General features: G+C 45.5%; 1 protein-coding gene across 3 annotated transcripts in view; it reads right to left on the bottom strand.

Annotated features, from left to right (window-relative positions):
• melt (ventricular zone expressed PH domain-containing protein melted) overlaps positions 1 to 19,605 on the bottom strand; it is a 46,428-nt gene that overhangs the window by 2,424 nt on the left and 24,399 nt on the right. For 2 of the 3 annotated variants that reach the window (XM_084599449.1, XM_084599450.1), the window contains exons 13-15: positions 18,746 to 18,885; positions 11,296 to 11,424; positions 4,899 to 5,051 (exon numbers count right to left, since the gene is read on the bottom strand). In XM_084599449.1, coding sequence (XP_084455575.1) covers positions 4,899 to 5,051; positions 11,296 to 11,424; positions 18,746 to 18,885 — 422 coding nt within the window. Of the gene's footprint in view, positions 1 to 2,132; positions 2,262 to 4,898; positions 5,052 to 11,295; positions 11,425 to 18,745; positions 18,886 to 19,605 lie in introns of those variants that run through there. The other variant, XM_084599451.1, reaches the window with a different exon arrangement.

Here is a 19,605-nt window from a genome sequence, read left to right as displayed (position 1 = left end):
TGACAAACTGTATGCACACAAATAAGGAACTGCAAGGAGAGTGCGTTAAGTATGTCATGTTGCAACCTTCAAGGGTTGAGCTTGAGTGTCCCCCAAGAGACCGATTTCACCAAACCATCTGCACATGCGCGCGCATTCCCGACGTGCTCAACCGCTATATTAGCTGTAGTCACCACCATCGACGAGAACCAAGCATTTCAGCTGCCCTGCCACTGCAGCACAGCCGTTGTCGAAGACAATGTTTTGCCGGATAACACTAGGTGAAATGTTTTACATCATCCCGTGAAGTGAAGGGACCTTGCAGATGTTGCTGATCTAAGTACACAAAGCAGTAACCATTATTTCATGATGAAAAGGAGTGTGCGCTATCAAGCGCAATGGGGATATCTTAGTGCGAACGAGGCGAACGACCTAACACTGTCAGTATTCCGGTGCTCTATGTTTGAGGATTCTTGCTATGTACGTGAACATTTAAAATGCGTGTTTTCGCCATTGCAATTCGGGATGGAACCAAAAATGTATTGTTTAAAGAGGTTACTATCAGCGCTCTGCAAATTTCTGAATCACTTTAAAAAATTTCCCGCCTCATCCGGATGCTTGTTTGCTGTGAAATCGCTAAGAAAGCTTGCCCGTTGTTGATCCTGTTGTTGTGAAGTAAGTTTAAAAATAATGCTTACCTGGTTTGGTCGTACATGATGAGATACTGGAACCGCCTGCGACCGGATCAAGGGAGAAAAAGACGCAAATGCCGGCTTTTTGACAAAGGGCATTGGTTGTGCCATCTGGCATTGCTAGAGGCCACAGAGGGGAGTGTAGCAATACATGCGGCTAGCCAGATGGTACCACAACTGCCTTTCACCGGAAACTGTGTTCGGGTCTTTTGCTCCCACAATGTCTTTGCAGACGGTGCTGTTTTCTCATCATGCGCGGCCAAATCAGGTAAGCACCATCGTGAAACTTGCTAGGCAAGAAAAGAGTCAACAATGATTCCATCGCAATTGAGCCTCTGGTTGAAGTGAGAGATTTTTCTCAAAACGGTTCAGATAATGTTGTAGAACCTACTGCGGTAGTGCGTCTCATTCGAGTGTTGCTTAATTTTTGCTCAAGCTCGTGATACTACCCGTTTGTGTGCCTCGTATATTCCACATATCCATTACCTGCATCAGTTTCAGTAATGTGCACACAGTGAGGTCATTGTCAGGTGCTGTGGAAGCCTTTAAAGATAAGCTCTGCTGTGTCACGGCTTTACCGGCTGGGGTACCATCAATGCGGTGCAGAAGCTTATGGGACCGATGCTTTTCGGGCTTATTGCACCAAACACAGCAGGTAAAACCGGCAATTCCACACCATGAAGAAATAGCAGAAAACTCCGCGAAACACTTTAAACACATAGAGAAAGAGATAGTGGCAACAGCAACTTCCGTACAGCTGCGGTGACATAACTAATATGACCAGCATGCACCCCGGCAGCGGTGGAGTAGCAAAACTCCTGGTGAAATCTGCCTATTTTTAACCTTCTCCAGACATGCTGGTTTCTAGCCAATGATGCTGAAATGCAATGGTGACATTCAACAGCAGAAAGGGGATGGCAGCCATATCGAGTGCTGCCTTTCTTACAGGTTGGACGTCCAGTTTGAACAATGATCTTTTATACTCAGAAAATAGATCCAAAATGTGATGCCTTTGAGTGCTGTTAGCAATTTGCATGGAAAAAGAACAGAAAAGCAGTCGGTGCAAATGGAAACTAATACCAATAATGCTATGTGAAACACTATTTTGCTGCAAGCATCAGCGGAAGCGAGCATTGAAGTTATAACCACGCTAGACGGCAGCGAGAAGTGCCAGTTGACACACTCTGGCCAAAAAAAAAAAATGTGAAGAAAAATTAAACAGGAGGTAAGGTTTGAGGGAGGGAGAGTACTGGTAGTAGCTTTCCAATCCTATCGAAAAAGACTTTGACGCCATTTAAAATTAATGGCTTTAAGCTGCCTTGGCAAGGCAACAACTGCACGCAAGCTTCCACTGGAACTGGTTCTGATTAGTAGCACACAATTTTGACACTGGGTAAGTGAAATGGGCCAGTAAAATACATTTTCATTTGATCTTGTTTCAAATATTACAAGTAAAATGACTTTCATTTGCATCCTCTTATTTCTTATTTATTTTTTGTCCTTGTTTCTGGAATGTGTGAGGAATCCATTTAACCGCAATAACTGGCAGAAGTTTTCCTGGCTTTGCTCCTGGCTCTGAATTCTTGTAGTCTGTAAGACAACAAAAATTCAATTCACCCATGTCTCCTGTGCTGATCTGCAAGCATACAAAGTGAAGGTACAAGAAAACCTGAAACAGTAACAAACTTTGTCTAGGCTGCACTATTTTAATTACTAAGACTATTATTTGTCTTAATGCATCCCCTGGCCTCTTGCATCATCATCAGCCTGACTATACCCACTGCAGGGCGAAGGCCTCTCCCATATTTCTCCAATTAACCTGGTTCTGTGCTAGCTGCATCCACTTGACCCCTGCGAACTTTTAACCTCATCTGCCCACCTAATTTTCTGCCGCCCCCTGCTACACTTTCCTTCCCTTGGAATCCAGTTTGTTACCCTAAGCGACCATCCGTTATCCTCTCTTCGCACTACATGTCCTGCCCATGCCCATTTCTTCTTCTTGATTTCCACTAGAATGTTAGTAACTTGAGTTATTTCTCTGACCCACTCTGCACGCTTCCTATCTCTTAATGTTACCCCTACCATTTTTCATTACATAGCCCTCTGCGTTGTCCCCAACTTACGTAGAACCGTAGAACCCTCTTGGTTAGCCTCCACATTTCAGCCCCATAGGTGAGTATAGGTAAGATGCAACTGTTGTATACTTTCCTCTTGAGCGATACCGGTAAGCTGCTAGTGATAATCTGCGAGTGCTTGCCAAATGCGCTCCATCCCAATCTTATTCTTATTTCCTTTTTGTGGTCCGGATCTGCGGTTACTACCTGTCCTAAGTAGACCTATTTGCTTACTACTTCCAGTGCTTCGCTAATTAACGTAAACTGCTGTTCCTTCCCGAGGCTGTTGAACATTACCTTAGTCTTCTGCATATTGATTTTCAAGCCTACCTTTCTACTTTTCCTGTCTAGGTCATCAATCATGCTTTGCAGTTCATCTCCCGAGTTACTTAGCAAGGCAATGTCATCAGCAAATCGCAGATTACGGAGGTATTCTCCATCTACCCTTATCCCTAACTGCTCCCATTCCAAATCTCTGAATACTTCCTCTAAGCAAGCTGTGAATAGTACTGGGGAGATCGTGTCTCCTTGCCTAATACCTTTCCTTATGAGAATTTTGTTACTTTCTTTATGCAGAACTATGGTTGCTGTGCAGCCGCTATATACGAACCCGGTTATATTGAACCCGGATATATCGAATTTTGGTTATATCGAAGTCACGAAATATCCCCTTGAAAATCCCATGTAAAAGTATAGGAAAGCCACGTCATATATCGAACTCAGTTTCACCGGTCGTTCGATATATCGAACTCCGCACCACGCACTGGAAAGTGTGCCGCACCCAAAGACGATCGCATCACCCTTGGCAGTTTGCCGCGTGACGTTTTCAAGCCACGCGCGGAAGAAATGAGAGGGGACAGTTCGGCGACAGCTGGTCTGGACAGCGCCGCGCCCCAAAGGCGCGCGCATCTACAGTTGTCGTTTCCCGCGCGCCAACACATGACGTTTGCAAGCCACGTGCGTGGGTGTGCCCATTCTTTTGCTGAGCTATCTCTCCTTCAGCACGCGCAACGCATGCGCCAAGCCAGCTCAGTCCGTTTTTTAGACAGACGTGGGACGCCTTCTCCAGCGTGTGTTGCGAACCCTCCGCGTGCGGCGGCGCGGCGGCGGACGTGGCTACGGCGCCTGCGGATGTTAAAAAGCGCCAGCTCTTTTTTCTTTCTTTTTTTTTTTTTTTGCGAGTCATCCTTTCTGCGGCAGGGATTTTTTTTTTTTTGCGGGGATGTTTATTTTATTTATTTTTTTATCGTTTATCCTTGCATGTATGAATCAGCGAAAGCACGCGGTCAGCTGCTGCGATCATGACGCCCGCTCCAAGCGCGGCGCGATAAATCGAACTAGGCTAGTGCAATCAAGCCATCACGGGCACTCTGCCAAGTTCGCTCCCCGCCACCGCAGGAGCTATAAAAAGATAAACGCGCCCTGACGTTATCGCTGCGCAGCATCTTGGCACGCTGCCAAGAAATGAGCTGTGGATGCGACGACCGAAACGGACTGACGCGCGCCATCGACATGCAAGCAAAAATGCTCGCCGCGGCGGCGACACAGAAACCTTGTCTTTAGCTACCGCGGTGGCTCGAGCGGCGAGAGGGACGCAGTTCCAACAAGTTTGAAAATTTTCGCTCTGTCGCTCCGCTCGTCGCTGAGATCGCTCAGTCGCTTGCATGTGAGCGAGCTAGCCTTAACGCATTTTTTTTTTTCAAATTCTCGGACGCAAAAGTGGAGGGTGGGTTCATTATGAGAGTGGGTTGATTACGCGACAAATACGGTATCGTTTTTCGCATCGTAAGTGCCGTCACAAGCCGATTTCTGTATATCGAATTATCGATATATCGAACTATTTCGCGATCCCCTTCGAGTTCGATATATCCGGGTTCGACTTATATATCTTCCAGCACTTTCCCGTACGGCTCATCTATTCCATGATTTTGCAATGCCTGCATCACCGCCGAGGTTTCTACTGAGGTTTGACTTGCATGCTTCTTGTATTACTGCTACTATGCAGAAATGCGAAGAAATCACCCATGTGAGCTCGCAACTAGCAGCAAGGTACTTCCTTGCACAGCAGTTGTCATGCCCAGTGCAGAGAAATTTGAGACAAATGTGGTGTTACCTCTATGACAGGCTCGCCACCTTCCTGGAGGAAGCCCTGGGCCCGGTCCGGGTGGTTGCACAGGAAGCAGCCCCACAGGGTCAGGGGCCCATTGTACTCAAATACATCAAAGAAGCGCTCGCTGCGTAGCTCTGCTATCAGGTTGTCTTGGTCCTGGATCAGCCAGATAGAAACAACATACTGGTGAACTAGCCAGTGCACGTCAACAAAGGTAAAACTGCGAAGTGACGAGGACAAAACGAATATAATGTCGAGTACACCTATGCCATTTCTTTGTTATGTCTTTATGTTTGGCCCCACACAATAGTTTGTCTCCTTTGCCCCTGCCCTTTTGCATAGTTTACTTCCCTTAGTGGGAGCAACTTGCACACATACACAAAGGTGTTTGAGTATTCAAAAATCTCAAGTAAAGATAGATGAAGCGACATGATGGCAGAAAATGTCATTGGCCGTCCTGTTATCACAAAATGCTGAAATTTCACACGAGTATGCATGCTGGCTCTGCTACGCCCTGTGCACTGACCGATGCTTAAAGAACAAACTTAGTTTCACAGCTCGCCATACCGCTTGGCGAAGGGGTGTGCCCCAAGTGGCCGTTGCGAGAACTAACGACACTGAGGTCGACTCTTGTTCCTTGTCAGATGCGTCGTCAGCTACATGTGGCACGGAAGCATAGAGTGGCTGGCACACACACAGTTCTTCCATGTTGCCATTACACTCTAAATGATTACAGAAAGATTATAACTATACATTAGGACAGGTTTGACTTTGAAGCTACACATTACCTTGGAGAACATGCATGTGTGATGAAAAATTAAATTGTTAACGACATGAAACAAGAGTGACAACGCCGCCGACTTGCTCACCAGCTGTTTCTTGCTTTGCCCACTGGCTTGTGTTTTGTAGGACACACTCTAGGGCATAGTACCTTATCATGCAAACAGATTAGTCAAAGTTTCAAAGCTTACAAGCATTCTAACCTTACAAGGAAACGTAGCAGATGTCACCTTTACTGAAGTGCTGTAAAGATTGCTTGTATTGCATGCAAAAAGCTGCTTGCGTGGGCAGCCTGTACATGGAGTGCAGTGCATGAAATCTCTCTACTCGCGTGAACACAGAATACAAGCAAACGGCCTCCTTCGTCGCCTAATTAGATCTTTCCTAAGTCTCCTGCTTTTGAGGTCTGGCATAGAATATAGCTCCATACTAGCGCCCCCCCCCGTATAGCCATGTAAAAAAATTGTTTTGGTGTTGTGTCTTCTAACGAAATGTTGGATGTGTGGAGTTATTTACTATACTAACTAAATAAGAATTAATGGGAACAGGCGTGCACACACCAAAAGGATATTACCTGAATAAGCACGAGTCTGTTAAAAAAATTTATTGCAAGTAATCACAGGAAGCTTTGAAGTCACATAATGCCCTTGAGAGAAGATGTGCACCCCCCGCCCCCCCTCCTGCCGCCCCCTTCTCTCCCCTCCGAAAAAGAAGTAACACAAAATTTTAGTGCTTGTAGGGGAAATTAACGTAACTGCAGACTAGCATTGGACTGCTGCTTTAGAGTACAATACTGAAGGTATCTAGAGTGCCGGAAAGGGCATTAGGAGTTGCATGCTGAACGTAAGGGATTTTTCAGCACAACAAGAAAAAAACGACCAAAAATGCAGGGTTGTTAAATATGTCAGCAAGTAACGAAAACTTGATTTTATCAACATAAATAAAAATTGCAATGAAAGCAATGCAATGCAAAGATGAAATATTTGATTGTGCAGCATGATCCTTTATTGTGCTTGGGGAAAAATGAGCGTTGGCGTGCCCGATTTGTCGTAGTCATCTTTTGTTTCTATATGATTCTGTATTGCTTTATGACCAACAGCATTAAAGCCATATTTGCAGGGAATGAATGCCCTTCAACACTACAGTTAGACGACTCATGCTTGATAGAAGCAGCATCTCGAGCTCATTCAGAAGCTTATATTCTCTTAGTCTTGCCAACCTCACAAGCAGGCAGTCAAGAAGCCATTTGGCATCATATCTCATTCCAGGTGGCTCCTATTTGCTTAAATGACGCCAATAAAGTGAGCCGTTGCAAGTGTGGAATGCCTTGTAAACGTGCCGTCCTAGATCCTCTTCTGAGATTTTTTTGCAGCTTACCAATTAACTGCGATATATCTTTCTTCTTTTCCATGTCAGCTGCAGCAGCTCGCAGCAATTCTTTTCTTCTGTCACATTTTCAGTTATGTTGAAGGTGCTTTATTTTTAATGTTATAGCATTAAATATCACAAAATCCGGCATCGGTGTCGGCGTCAGCATTGTGAGCAAAGAATTACGAGTATGACGCTGTCAGGTTTTTAGCTGGCATGCACGGGCCCTGATTCTTTTGTGAATTGTGGTGCGACTTAACGGGCAGGCATGATATCTGAACGTTGGTGCAAACTCTGGTTGCTTAGGGACGGTGGAATAAGAACCAGCCTTCCAGTGCTCTTGAATGCCGAGTCAAGCACACTACCCCTAGGCCAGGGGTTCTCAAACTGGGTTCCGCGGAACACAGGGGTTCCGCAGGCTGTCTCTTTGTGTTCCGCGAGAACCCTCAGAGCTTGGGGCAAGCACTGCTCTCAAAGAGAAATTTAATGGGGAAGGCTTGGTGACATTTTGGATGGGGACTGCTCCACTGTTTCCATGCCTCTATGAAAGGGCAGTGGACATTTTGCTTCCCTTTGCAACTACATATGCATGTGAACAGACATTTTCAGCCCTCGCCTATCTGAAGAACAAGCACAGGAGCCGTCTTGACCCGGCAGCTGATATGAGACTGGCTCCGAGTGCTACTGAGCCACGCTTTGACTTGCTCTTAAAAGGGAAGCAATACCACCCATCACATTAGTATTTGTATTAATCTGTGCAATAAACATTTAACTTTTGTAACTCTCTTTTTGTAAAAATGCACTCGACAATAATGCTGGTAAGTAAAAGCGGGGGGGGGGGGGGTTCCCTGGAACTTATTGAAGGCTTTCGGGGTTCCTCCAAGCAAAAAAGTTTGAGAACCCCTGCCCTAGGCTATGCAGGCACTTTTATACTACTTGGTTTTAATTCTCAGCAGCTATTATGATGTCTACTCTCTTCGCATCAGCTCTGTCGTGGCCCCCTTGCACAATTTCATTTTATTCACCTGATTCAGGAGAGCTTCTAAGTCACCAATACTCTTCACATGATATGAGAACTTTTTAAATAACTTATAGTTATTTTCGTATGCATTCATTGCATATGATAACCACTCATCAATGACAAAAATCTTCTCAACAAGAAAACTTCCTCAAACTAGGTGACGAGTGCAAAATAGCTCGCATCTCTCGTCTGTTTCCTCATTGCAAAAATACTATAATTTCCACGGTGTTTCTGGTAATGCAACAAGCTCCAAATGATTCGGATTAAAATCCATTTGTGCAGTGCCGCTGTCTGCTTTGTGCTGAACAATCTTGGAATCTTGCAAGTATTCTTTCAGCACTGCTGCTGAAACACACAGGGCAGTGCGATTCTTTAGGGACTTTTGGTCTAATGTCTTTCAGGTCTGAAATAAATGCCAGCAATGAAGGAAAGATCCTCACTAAAGCAAATGCATGAAATGTAATGTAATGGACACCTGAACAGCGCCACGGATGAAGGGAAAAAGGTAGGAGTGAAAAACAGAGAAAGAGGTGTAGTGGAAACGACAGCGCCTGTAAAGCCCCCTTTTCATTCTGCTAATTTTTGGCATTGACAGACTGGCACAGAGTTTGGCAAAATGTTAAACGTCTTGTAAATGTCTCTTCTCGGTGGAAACTCTCATAGAATTGGAGATACACACGTCAGCGGTTCAAACACCTAACGCAAACTAGACTTCAGCTTGACTAGCAGGTGAATGCTGAACTGGCAGTGAAATTGTATGACACTGCCCTAAATGCTCCAGAACGTCTCCGTCACAATTTTATTACCAAATCTTGTTCCTATTTTTTTCTGGCACATTTTTTTCTATTCTGGGTCAAGGCCATGGAGATGCCTTTTCTATTGAACGAGTTGCATATGCTACCGCGTAATGACAAGAATTCAAGTCAAGGAGCAGACGACAGGCAGCGACTGGCGCGAGTGCATTTAAGCATGGGCCACAGTCAGTGAGCGGAGGTGAGAGAGAAAGACCCGACCGCAGCACCATTAATTAGTTCGTGCAATGGCCAATGAGGATGCTTCTCTGGGTGGAGCTGTGAAACTGAGTCTGTTCTAGTAATGTTGATACTGACTACATTTTTATCCCACACAGGGCTTCATGCTAACCACTGAGAAGATTTTCATTCTAGCATCCATTTGCTGAAACTGAACCAAGACATAAAAACAAACACTACCGTAAAAACCTTTGTATTGGATGGACCCGTGCATAATATTGGGTGTTATTTGGAGATAGCGAAAACAGGAGAAAGAACATTTTCATCCACATTTAATGAGATTGAGGAATGCTGACCAAAAGCATTTACTTGTACTGCATTTCATGCTTGATTTTATGACGAATTCTCGCAAGGCATCTGCACTATGCACTTGAGCATCCAGTGCCACCCAGTGCCAGGAGTCAAAAAGGGGTACCACACTTCCACATGCTTGATTAGAAAAATTTCGTGCCACGAAAGAAAGAGCAGTTTACACTTGCCCAAGCAGTGACAGGAGCCATTCAGTCCTCCAACTGTTGCAAACCAGTGTGATGCTTCTGGTGCATGTGTGTCTGGCATATATAGGGCTACCTTCCGCACTTATCTCCCACTGCGCACATGCACACACTGGCATATATGCTCATGCATACCAAGTGTCTTTGAGATCACAGCTTTATTGATCGTCGTCGTAGTGAGATGTATCCGCAAGCTCCTCAAGAGTGCACCTGCAATACAACTGCACAGCGTGGCTGGAGAGGCACGTTTCAGCTGTCTAGTGACGGTAACTGCAGGCTATTCCTACATCATACAGTATGTGCCGCAGCGCTTGATGCCATAGTGATTCCTTTGGCAATTACAATTACTTTCCTTTGAAAAGCAGACAGGTACTGCTTTTGCAGTCCTAACATCGTGCGAAGTGTCCTTCTTTCGACAGCACGAGAATCACAAGCTCAGTGTGGTAATAGTGTCGGCACCGAAACCACTGAAGCAGTCAACGTACGCCACTGTTAAATAGTGCCTTCTCTCTCTAGAAAGCCTAGTGGTGATCGTGCCTAATAATAAGACTGGAACTGCAAATTGAGGCTGAAAACTTTTTGGATCTGCATAAATATGAGGTTGAAATTTGACATGCTTAACTATGAAAAACCTTATTATAAATGAGGCTTCTTAAAGCGACCCAAACATATGTTACTAACAGTTAGCAATGGCTACAACGAAACCTTAAAAATTATATTCAGGTTTTCTTTTCAAGAAGTTTTCGCATGAAGACACGAAAGGGAAACTAAAATGAGAATTAGATTTACAGAAAACTATGTCGAAAGTGTTCGCAGTGAATCCCCATTACTTGAATTTTCAGAAACGGTGAAATGTGTTGCAGTCGCACTGAGAGCACTATGTGACTGTAGCAGCAGCCTCCATTTCCTCCGCGGCTACGAATGACGCAGAGAGAGGGGCTAGTAGAGGACTCAGTCTGCTGAAGGCATCATGGCTAGGCTAGAAGAAAGGTTACTCGATTACACCACCGCCGGGGAAGCAGGCGCCTGTGTCTTTTCATGAGTTCCTGCTGGTGGTCTGCCTGTAACTGCTTACCACCATTTTGCCTCCTGTCGCCAGCGCTCTCCACCATTCCCGCTTTGCTACTGATGCATGAGAGCTATCGGCACCAGAACCTCACAAGCAAATCTTGACAGCAATGAGTGCATACTGCTTGCATGCGTCTTTCTTTTTTTTCTTGCTATTTTTCGACACTTTTAAGCATGAGATATTGTAATGCCACATTCCAAAACTGAAAGAAGAGACTTGCATTTTCCATGCAAACACGCCACTGCCACTGAACCATGGCGAGTTGTACCAACTGCAGTCACTCGCTGCAATTGTAGACGGTCCCCTTATGTCACATCATGTTCTATCATCATGAAACTAGCGAAGTTCTGAGTTTCAGCTAAGAGATAGTTGGCATAGCGAGTTCGTTATATCAGGGTCAACCGCCGCAACAAGTTCATTTATACAGAGTTTTCAAACACATGCACTTCAACTGGCGAGGACGTTGGGGAATAGAAAGACTTCATAATGTTGAGGACTCTGCCACATGGAGGCTCATTATATGCAGGTTTAAGAGTATTCACTTTCCTGTCCTCTTGTAATAATCCTGTGGCATTTGTTTAGTCATTGCTAGAAACGAACTGGCACCTAGGCCAAATCACAAAAGAAAAGCATCCACCTTTGCAGAGGGAAACGATGATGTCACCAGGGCGAGGAATGACTTGTTATCATACTTGAGAGTGTCCCAACAGTTCTTCAGACTGCTGACGGATGACTCTCGGGTGCTGAGAGCACTTGCAGAGCGGGCCTGAGTAGCAGGAGGCAGAAGAGAGTTCTCAGAAAAGCAGAACACACAGCTGTCTAGGGGTGCAGCGAAAAATATAGGTTGCAAAAGCATGCTAGGGGGTATGTTGCCCCAAGACAGCGTACCATACAAGAGGCATGAGTCTAGCACTTATACAAGATATGAGAAGCAGGAAAGCAGTTGCTCTAAAGTGCTCTGCAAATTGAAGGACTCTGAGGGACTGTCACTGTCAGATACGACCAACAATAAATCTGACAGTAATATCAAACAAACTAAGGCAGAAAGATTATTTTCTTTTTTGAGCAGCACTAAGGACAGTGGTGAAAAATCGGCGTCAAGACAGAGTGAAAGACTACAATTCCTAGAGTGTCTAAAGTATGCATAGAGTTTAAAACAAACATACCGTTATAGTACTTTTAAAAAAGAACCTGGCGATCTCACCAATGCGGAGTCAGCACTGACAGGCATGCTCAAGATATATGCAGTGGTCTGAGCGTTACTACAAAAACTTAGGGGATGCTCCAGTATCCTTAAGAGTTTATGCAGTGGTGTATGGATATTATGCATTGTTGCTAATTAATGGTCTTCATTAACTGCTAACCAAGTGCCCTCATTAGTAGTGCTAATTCATAGTAAGAAAGAGTCACGTTAAGTAATAGTGCTATGTAGCTATTTAGAAGTAGTGCTATGAGGGCTGCCTAGTAGTACTCATTTGGTAGTCTTAATTTTAATGCAATCTGTAGCTGCTCTCTACTCTATGATGCAAATCAGTTGGATGAAGTCTCTTGACTACTGCACTGAATGAACAACCTTCAGTAGTGTAGAGGTAGAACGCCTGGCTTACAACTCAAAGAGTGGATTTTTGCTTGACCGCATTTTTTTTCTTTTCAGCAAAAGTGGTTTTCTTCCTTCAGAGGTACTTTGTATCGGTATTTGACTGAAGTTGTGACCCTGTGGATCGCATCACAGCCCTGCAGAGCCTCTACCAGAGCACTTGCTGACTCACTCGCAACAATACAGGACAAACTACATGCACCACCATGGACAAGTGCGGTGCTCGTGAAGACGTTCAAGGACAGATTACACACAATATAAATAAATACCTACGAAAATAGAACACTGAACAGCCATCACCATAGCTCAGTGGTAGAGCACCGGATGTGAAATTTGAAGGTCGTTGGTTCGGATCCCACTGGCGGCATTATTTGTTTCTTCTAAATTCAAATCAATTATCTCCATGATTACATTATTATTTAGATTAACACCACACAGAAAACAATTCCCCTGTGCTTTCCTTGGTGTCAGTAGTGGCTGTTGGGTCCCTATGTATGAAACTCATAATGAGCCCTTCATATTCCTATATTTGTCAGCTGATAGTCATATGGTAACACACACTCTGCCGACCTATCAGGGCTCGGCCATGGCACCTTACAAGTTGGCTATGAAATTACCTGAACAGTTAAAATGTTGACGGCAACACAAGGTAATGTGACTTGGCAGAGCACTGAGTGATTGGTTAGCTGGGTGTGTGATGTCATAAGATCATGAGACGTTTCTCGACTAATTGGTGATTTTTGTGGCACACAACAGCACCATTTCTTTTTCAGAATGCTATGCTTTGTGGCATCAACGAATGAATGCTGCGTTGTGACAATGCAGTGCAATAGCACGTTTAACAAATAACATGACATACTGGCCACAATTTATTTACTGAGCTGAGCTATGGACAGTAGAAAGCAGCATAATATTTATAGGGTCATTCGTTTTCAGGTTTTATATTTATTCAAATCGGGGGGTAAAAATTGGGTGCCATTTTTCGACTTAATAATAAGGGAGAAATCGGGTTTTTCGTGGAAACACTTTGAAATTCGGGTTTTATCAGGTTAAATTTACAAACTAATAATTTATTAGATTTCTCCTAATCGGTGGGTAACGATTAGGGTTATGTTTTGGGTTGCTTTCCAGAAGTGTTTCATAATTCGTCGTTCCCGCCGTAATTATTACTCTCAGTGATGTGCAACGGTCAGTTTTTGGACAAGCAACATTTTAGTCACGTGAGCTGGTCATCCATCCAGGTTTCCATCCGAGACCTGTCTGGTCGAATATTCGCTCAACGTCACAGCTGCCATTATCTAGACGCAACAATGTCAACGCTGCATTTGCTAGCCTGGGGTAACACAAAAATGCGTTGAATAGTCCAGACGTTCAACACTTTCTTTCATTTGTGGGGCTTGCCTTCAGCAAGTACTGGTTAAACTCCTCGCGAAGCGAGCCTACATCGCCCATGACTGAAACAGATGTCGGTAGTCATCAAACGACTGACTCAGCAGCTGCTTCTGGAATGGATCAAGTAAGGAACCCAGTTTCCACTTTGTCAACTGGTTTTCTTCTTTTCCTGAGACGCTCGGTTTCGAGTACAGCCCCATTTTGTGGAGTTTCGCGCAAAACTCTTAACAACAAGTTTTTACTAATGTGGCTCTCCTCTTAGGTAACGTAGACAAAACACCTTTTGCTCGATCACTTTTACTGATCATCGTGAAAAACTCATTGACAGTGTGCTGTAGCTTATGCTTATGAGGTGATCGAAGCTTGGCATCAGTTTTCCGCTTTCAAGTGTTTTCTGGACATCTATAAAAGTGGCTCGAGTGAATCTTGCATTAAGACTGCCTTCGCATAAAGAACCTCTTTATCAGAAAGTATCGCTCGAATAGCTTCTGCTTTGGTGCTTTCATACGAGTTTCAACAAGTTCGTGGGCACAGTTGTTCCAGAGATTGGGAAAAATCTGGTTTTACAAGATTTTTTTAGGAACATGTTCGGGGTGGAAAAACCGAGTAAAATCGGGTTTTACCCAAAAACGAACAACCCTAAATATTTATTTATCTTGGTAGAGTGTTCAAGCATTTTGGCATTATTATAGCTGAATGCAAGAATAACATACAACTCTAGTTAATTCAGCCTTAAAGGTGGCAGAAAAAAATTTTACATAAATTCTAATTATCAAATGGGCCTGAAAAAACTGCGAGAACCGATTGCATCACAGTAATTTTGTTGAATGAACACCTGCATAATGGTTGCCTGCATCTGAGAGAAACCCAAGTGAGAACAGAGTTTTTTCCCTGTTTTTTCGAGTGCGTTACTTTGTGCACGCTGTCAGAAATGTTGAAGTAGTGCTTCATTATCCTAAAGGTCTCCACAACCTTCTTCGCAGTGCGACACAGTTACAGTTGTGCCTCTTCACAAAACTGCCCCTTTGCATTTCGAGGATGCTCAACCGCACAGTTATCGCGGTGAAGTATTGCGGTGAAGCATGCTGAGGTGAAAATGCACGTGACCAGTACAAAGTTTTATGAAGCAGCATGCGGATGCATGCTAGTGATACATGCTTAGGCGTTACAACAGCATGGCACCATCCCAAAATAAAAATTAAGTTATAATGACGCGCCAAGGGGTGTCCAACATGGCACGACTGGCTGAAGCACAGGCCTGATCACATCTGTGGAGTGGCGTTCCCGCGTGAGGTTGAAGAAAGCGAAATGCAAATCAACTATATTTCAAAAATTGGACCCTTTCAAATTGGCATTGTACTTGTTATATCACGCATGAAGTGCGGGGCACCACTGTTTCATGCAATTGAGGTTTGGCAAGGTCTATTCCAATGCTATAGCCAAATGGGCGAGTTGGTGGAACGTATTAAAAGGCAAACAGCATAAACGACAAAGATGGAAGCAGAAGAGCCGCAGGACGGTGAATGCTGGCTGCACGGGTCTTACCTTGATGCGATCCCTCGTCCGAATTAACCGGCCTCTAACACCACAGACTTACATCGGCGCCTCCTGGGTCCCACACTAGTTTGAATTATCCAAATTTCCCAACTAACAAGAGTCAAACTAACAAGATTTTGCTGCAATTAGTTCTTCAATGCAAGAAAGGCACAACAGTTTCATACTTGGTTAACACAAATGGTTAATGTTCCTAGCTTCACAAGAACTATCATGACATGGTACTGTTTAAACAGAGATGAAAAATTTTTTGCAACGTTTTTAAAAAAATGGCAAAAGTCCCATGAAGTTGATTTATTGGCACTAAAATTAACTACTCATTAACCCATGGTATGTTAGTTACTTTGAGATTTCTAAGGTGGTTGGTTACACAGCTTGAAGATTTGCTTGAAATTGGGCATCAGAAAGTATAAATAAGGTGCAATGTTTGGTGACTAGCTTGATGAGCTACATACAGTAATCCCTCGTTATAACGAAATCGCTTTATTCGAAATATCGTTTTATTCGAAATATCTTCCGGTCCCGACCCAAGTGCATGCATTTTAAGCCGCATTACTCGAAGTGCACGAAGAGCTTGACCTGCTTACAGCGAAGTGGCGAGCGGAGGCGTCGCCGAGCGGCAGCGTCGCTTTTGCGCATACAGCGGTAACAGCCACTGGCGATGTGTCATGCGACGCCAACGCCTGTCGTTGCCGCTAGCGCATACCGCTCAGCACGGAGCGGGTATCTAAAAACCCAAAAACGGAGCGACAGCAACCAGCAGCAATGCTTTCGCAGTCCTCAGCCGTCGCGCGGCCTGTCAACTCCGGTCGGAATCGTATCGTTGGTATCCCCCGTGATAGAATCTGCACAAAATTGATGTTTTTCTCATGATTTGCGATGCCAGAAAAGCGCGATCTCTTGGATGCTGAAGTGGACAAAAGACCGCGTTGGCATGGGGTGCGTTCGGTGAGCAAATTTTTACCGCTGGAAAGAGCTCTTCTGGCGCTAGCACAAAAGAAAAAAAAAAGTCCGTCGTTAGCTTTGTTGCTCGTTTGACGGTGGAAACCGACGGATAGCTTTGCGAAAACACACGAATTCGAGCGTCGCAGGCCGCGAGGCCAGCGAGGCAGCGGCATTTGCGGCGCTACCGCGCTACCCAGCGTCATGCGCACCTCCCCCCAGCTCCCGAAGTGGACTCGCCTAAATTGACGGACAGCTTTCCGAAAACATCGGCGGCGAGGCAGCGTCAGCGGAATAAGCGGCGCTACCGCGCTACCCATGCGCTACCCAGCGTCCCGCGCTAGGGTGCCTCGATGCGCGCCAAGCGCGCGCGCATGGGGAGGCGGGAGACCGCGCGCATCAAGGCACCCTCTCCCGCGCAACTTCCCCCCACCTCCCGAAGTGGCTTCGCCTTCCCTCACCGAGATAGGCATCTGCGAAGTGCGCATGCACGTCGACTGTGCGATCCGTTTGAACTGCCTGCTGCCAGTTTTGAGTGCTGTCGCTGTTCCTGCCTCCTCCTGACCTCGCGAGGCCTTCCGTGCTTCATACTTCTCGGAACTCCGGTCGCCTTTCTTCCGTCTGCACACGCGAAGCCCGCCATTGCAACCGTCATCCCCAGCGTGCTCCGACGAGGACAGCGAGATGACCTGAAGGCATGACCACATTTTGAAGCTTCTGCCGTCTTCTTCGCCCGCCGCTTTCGCGCCGACGGCGCATGCATTTGGATCCGTGCTGCAGGCCACGTGGTTGCGTGTTATTCGGAATGCTACATTAGTCTTGCCTCGCGTGTGTTCTTGTGGTCTACAGTGACAAATGGCTCCGTCAGTCTCCAGGCGAAAATGTCTGACTTTGGAGCAGAAAGTTCTGCTGATAAAAGAAGTGGAAAAAGGCCGCCGGCAGAAAACTGACATCGCGAAGGAATTTGGCATACCGCTGTCAACTTTATCAACTGTGTTGAAAAATAAGGACGCTGTGCTGGATGGCTTTGAAAAGAGCTTCTCGTCAAAAAGAAAGAGGAATCGTGATTCAAAATATCCGGAAGTGGAGGGTGCACTTCTACAGTGGCTGAAGAACGCCAGGAGCGCAAATCTCCCTGTAAATGGACCTGCACTTACTGCAAAAGCCGAAGCTCTCGCCCTCCAAATGGGGCATAAGGATTTCAAATGCAGCAATGGCTGGCTTGAGCGCTTCAAAAAACGACACGGCGTGACCTCGAAGACGATCGTTGGCGAAAGCGCAGCCGTGAGCCGTGACACTGTAGACGTATGGCGCCAACATCGGCTCCAAGCTCTACTTGAAAAATATGAAGACAAAGACATCTACAACCTTGATGAGGCAGCATTTTTCTACAAAATGCTACCGAATCGCACGTTCACGACCCCTGGCGCATCCTCATCCGGAGGAAAACAGAGCAAGGAGCGTGTCACAGTGCTTTTTGGTGCTAATGCAACAGGCGAGGACAAGCTTCCCTTGTTGATACTGGGAAAGGCGGAGAAACCGCGGTGCTTCCGAAATGCAACTGTTCCAAATGAATGCGTCTACAGAAGCAATAAGCGAGCTTGGATGACTGCTGCAATTTTTGAAGACTACGTGCGCCTAATGGATAGACGGTTCGGCGCAAAGAAGCGGCAAGTGCTCTTCATCATTGATAATTGTCCGAGCCATGGGAAGATCGACCACCTCAAGGCGATCACTTTGGAATTTTTGCCTGCCAACACTACCGCGGTATTGCAACCGATGGATCAGGGCATCATTGAGACCACCCGGAAGCTGTACCGCAAGGCTCTTTTGCAGCGCATGCTCACAGCGTATGATGCCAGCAAGAGTTACAGCATTGATCTGCTTGGTGCGATCCATTTGCTAAACTTTTCATGGAAAGAACTTGCACCTTCGAAGATCGCCAACTGCTTTGCGCACGCCGGCTTTTCCCGTGCCGCCGTCACCGACCCTGACGATGACCAGCCTGACGATGACCAAACTTGCAGCGATTTGTACGAGGCTGTACATAAAATTGCTGGCGAAGAGGTAGACGGTGACTTCGACACATTCGCGTTGGCTGACGCGGCTGCTCCCGTGGTCGCTCCAGCGACGGACGCGGAAATAATTGACGCTGTTGGTGGCCCCGACGAGGACGAAGAGCCAGCAGACGAAGAGCCACGTGAAGTGCCAACTATGGTGCAGACACGGGAGTACCTACGCCTGCTACGAAATAAGGTTGAATGTATGGGCGGCGACCACGGCCTCGTGCAGAGCTTGTTCAAATTAGAGCAGGGGTTGCTTGCGCCCGGTAAGAACTTCAAGCAACCAAAGCTCACTGCTTTTTTTGCACATGAATAAAGTTTTGATTCACTGAAAATATTTATTTTGACTTGCTTGCAGTTTTGGTGCAATTAAAGCCCGACTGGTCAAGACTTTGTCAAGTGGTCGCGTATATCGAAATACCGCTTATAACGAATTTTTTCGCTGTCCCGCTGATTTCGTTATAACGAGGGATTACTGTATGCAAATGACGCCATGCCATGACATTTCCAATAAACTGTACTGTACTGTGCGAGCTCACCTGCAGTGCCAGAAACATGAGGTGAATCCATATGCGTGGGTTTTTGGTTTTCATGACGAAGAGGCTCTTGTTGTACAGGCAGTGCTCCCCTTTTCCCTGGCATGCAAACTGAAGGATGGCATGTTTCTTGGCACGCCTCTCTGCCCAAAAGAAGAGAGAATGAAATTTAACATGGATAGCTGTTTGGCACAGACTGCAAATAAAATGTGCACACATTTATCATTGGATGGAGGCGCCAAAAACTTCCCTCAGTTACCAAGAAAGCTGACTCAAAGCAATGCCTTCAAATCACGTGGCTAAAGGGACACTGAGGGCAGATCTATACCTAAACCTCGTACAATGTGCAAGGCTTCTGACTGCTGAGGTGGGTGCATGACTTCCACTAGTCTTTTTGAGGTTAGGAGCTTGTATTCATTGGTATAACCCAAATTCAATTAGCCCTTCGTTTTCCTTTAATGTGCCAGAAAGACAACAATGGTTGCAGTTTACTAATGCCAGTAATTATACAAGGTTAACAATGGTACAAGAGGTGTGTAAATGTGGGAGCTTGAGCTAGCACACAGCTAACTTTTGATCTGGGGTAGTGAACTAAACACGGACAGAAAATAGCGTGTGTACAAAAACTGCAACCAAAACAGAATCTCGCGAATGTGCGTGAGCAAGGAAGTGCCATCCAGTGGCATCAAGCCACATTTAAAGACTCTTTCAGTCTACTTTTTCTGGACATGCATTTTACTTTCACTCTTCGCTTTGTCTCTTTTGCTCTGTCGCTTTCCATTTGGGAAAGGTAACCAAATGCTGCATTACAAGTGAGGCACTTGACATGTACAGGGGTGGAAGCAGGCTTGAGCATTTTGGAG

Source organism: Amblyomma maculatum, chromosome 3 (genome assembly GCF_055883805.1).
Source record: "Amblyomma maculatum isolate TAMU_Amacu chromosome 3, ASM5588380v1, whole genome shotgun sequence".
In the NCBI taxonomy this organism is placed as follows: domain Eukaryota; kingdom Metazoa; phylum Arthropoda; class Arachnida; order Ixodida; family Ixodidae; genus Amblyomma; species Amblyomma maculatum.
This window is presented reverse-complemented; position numbering and strand designations above follow the sequence as displayed.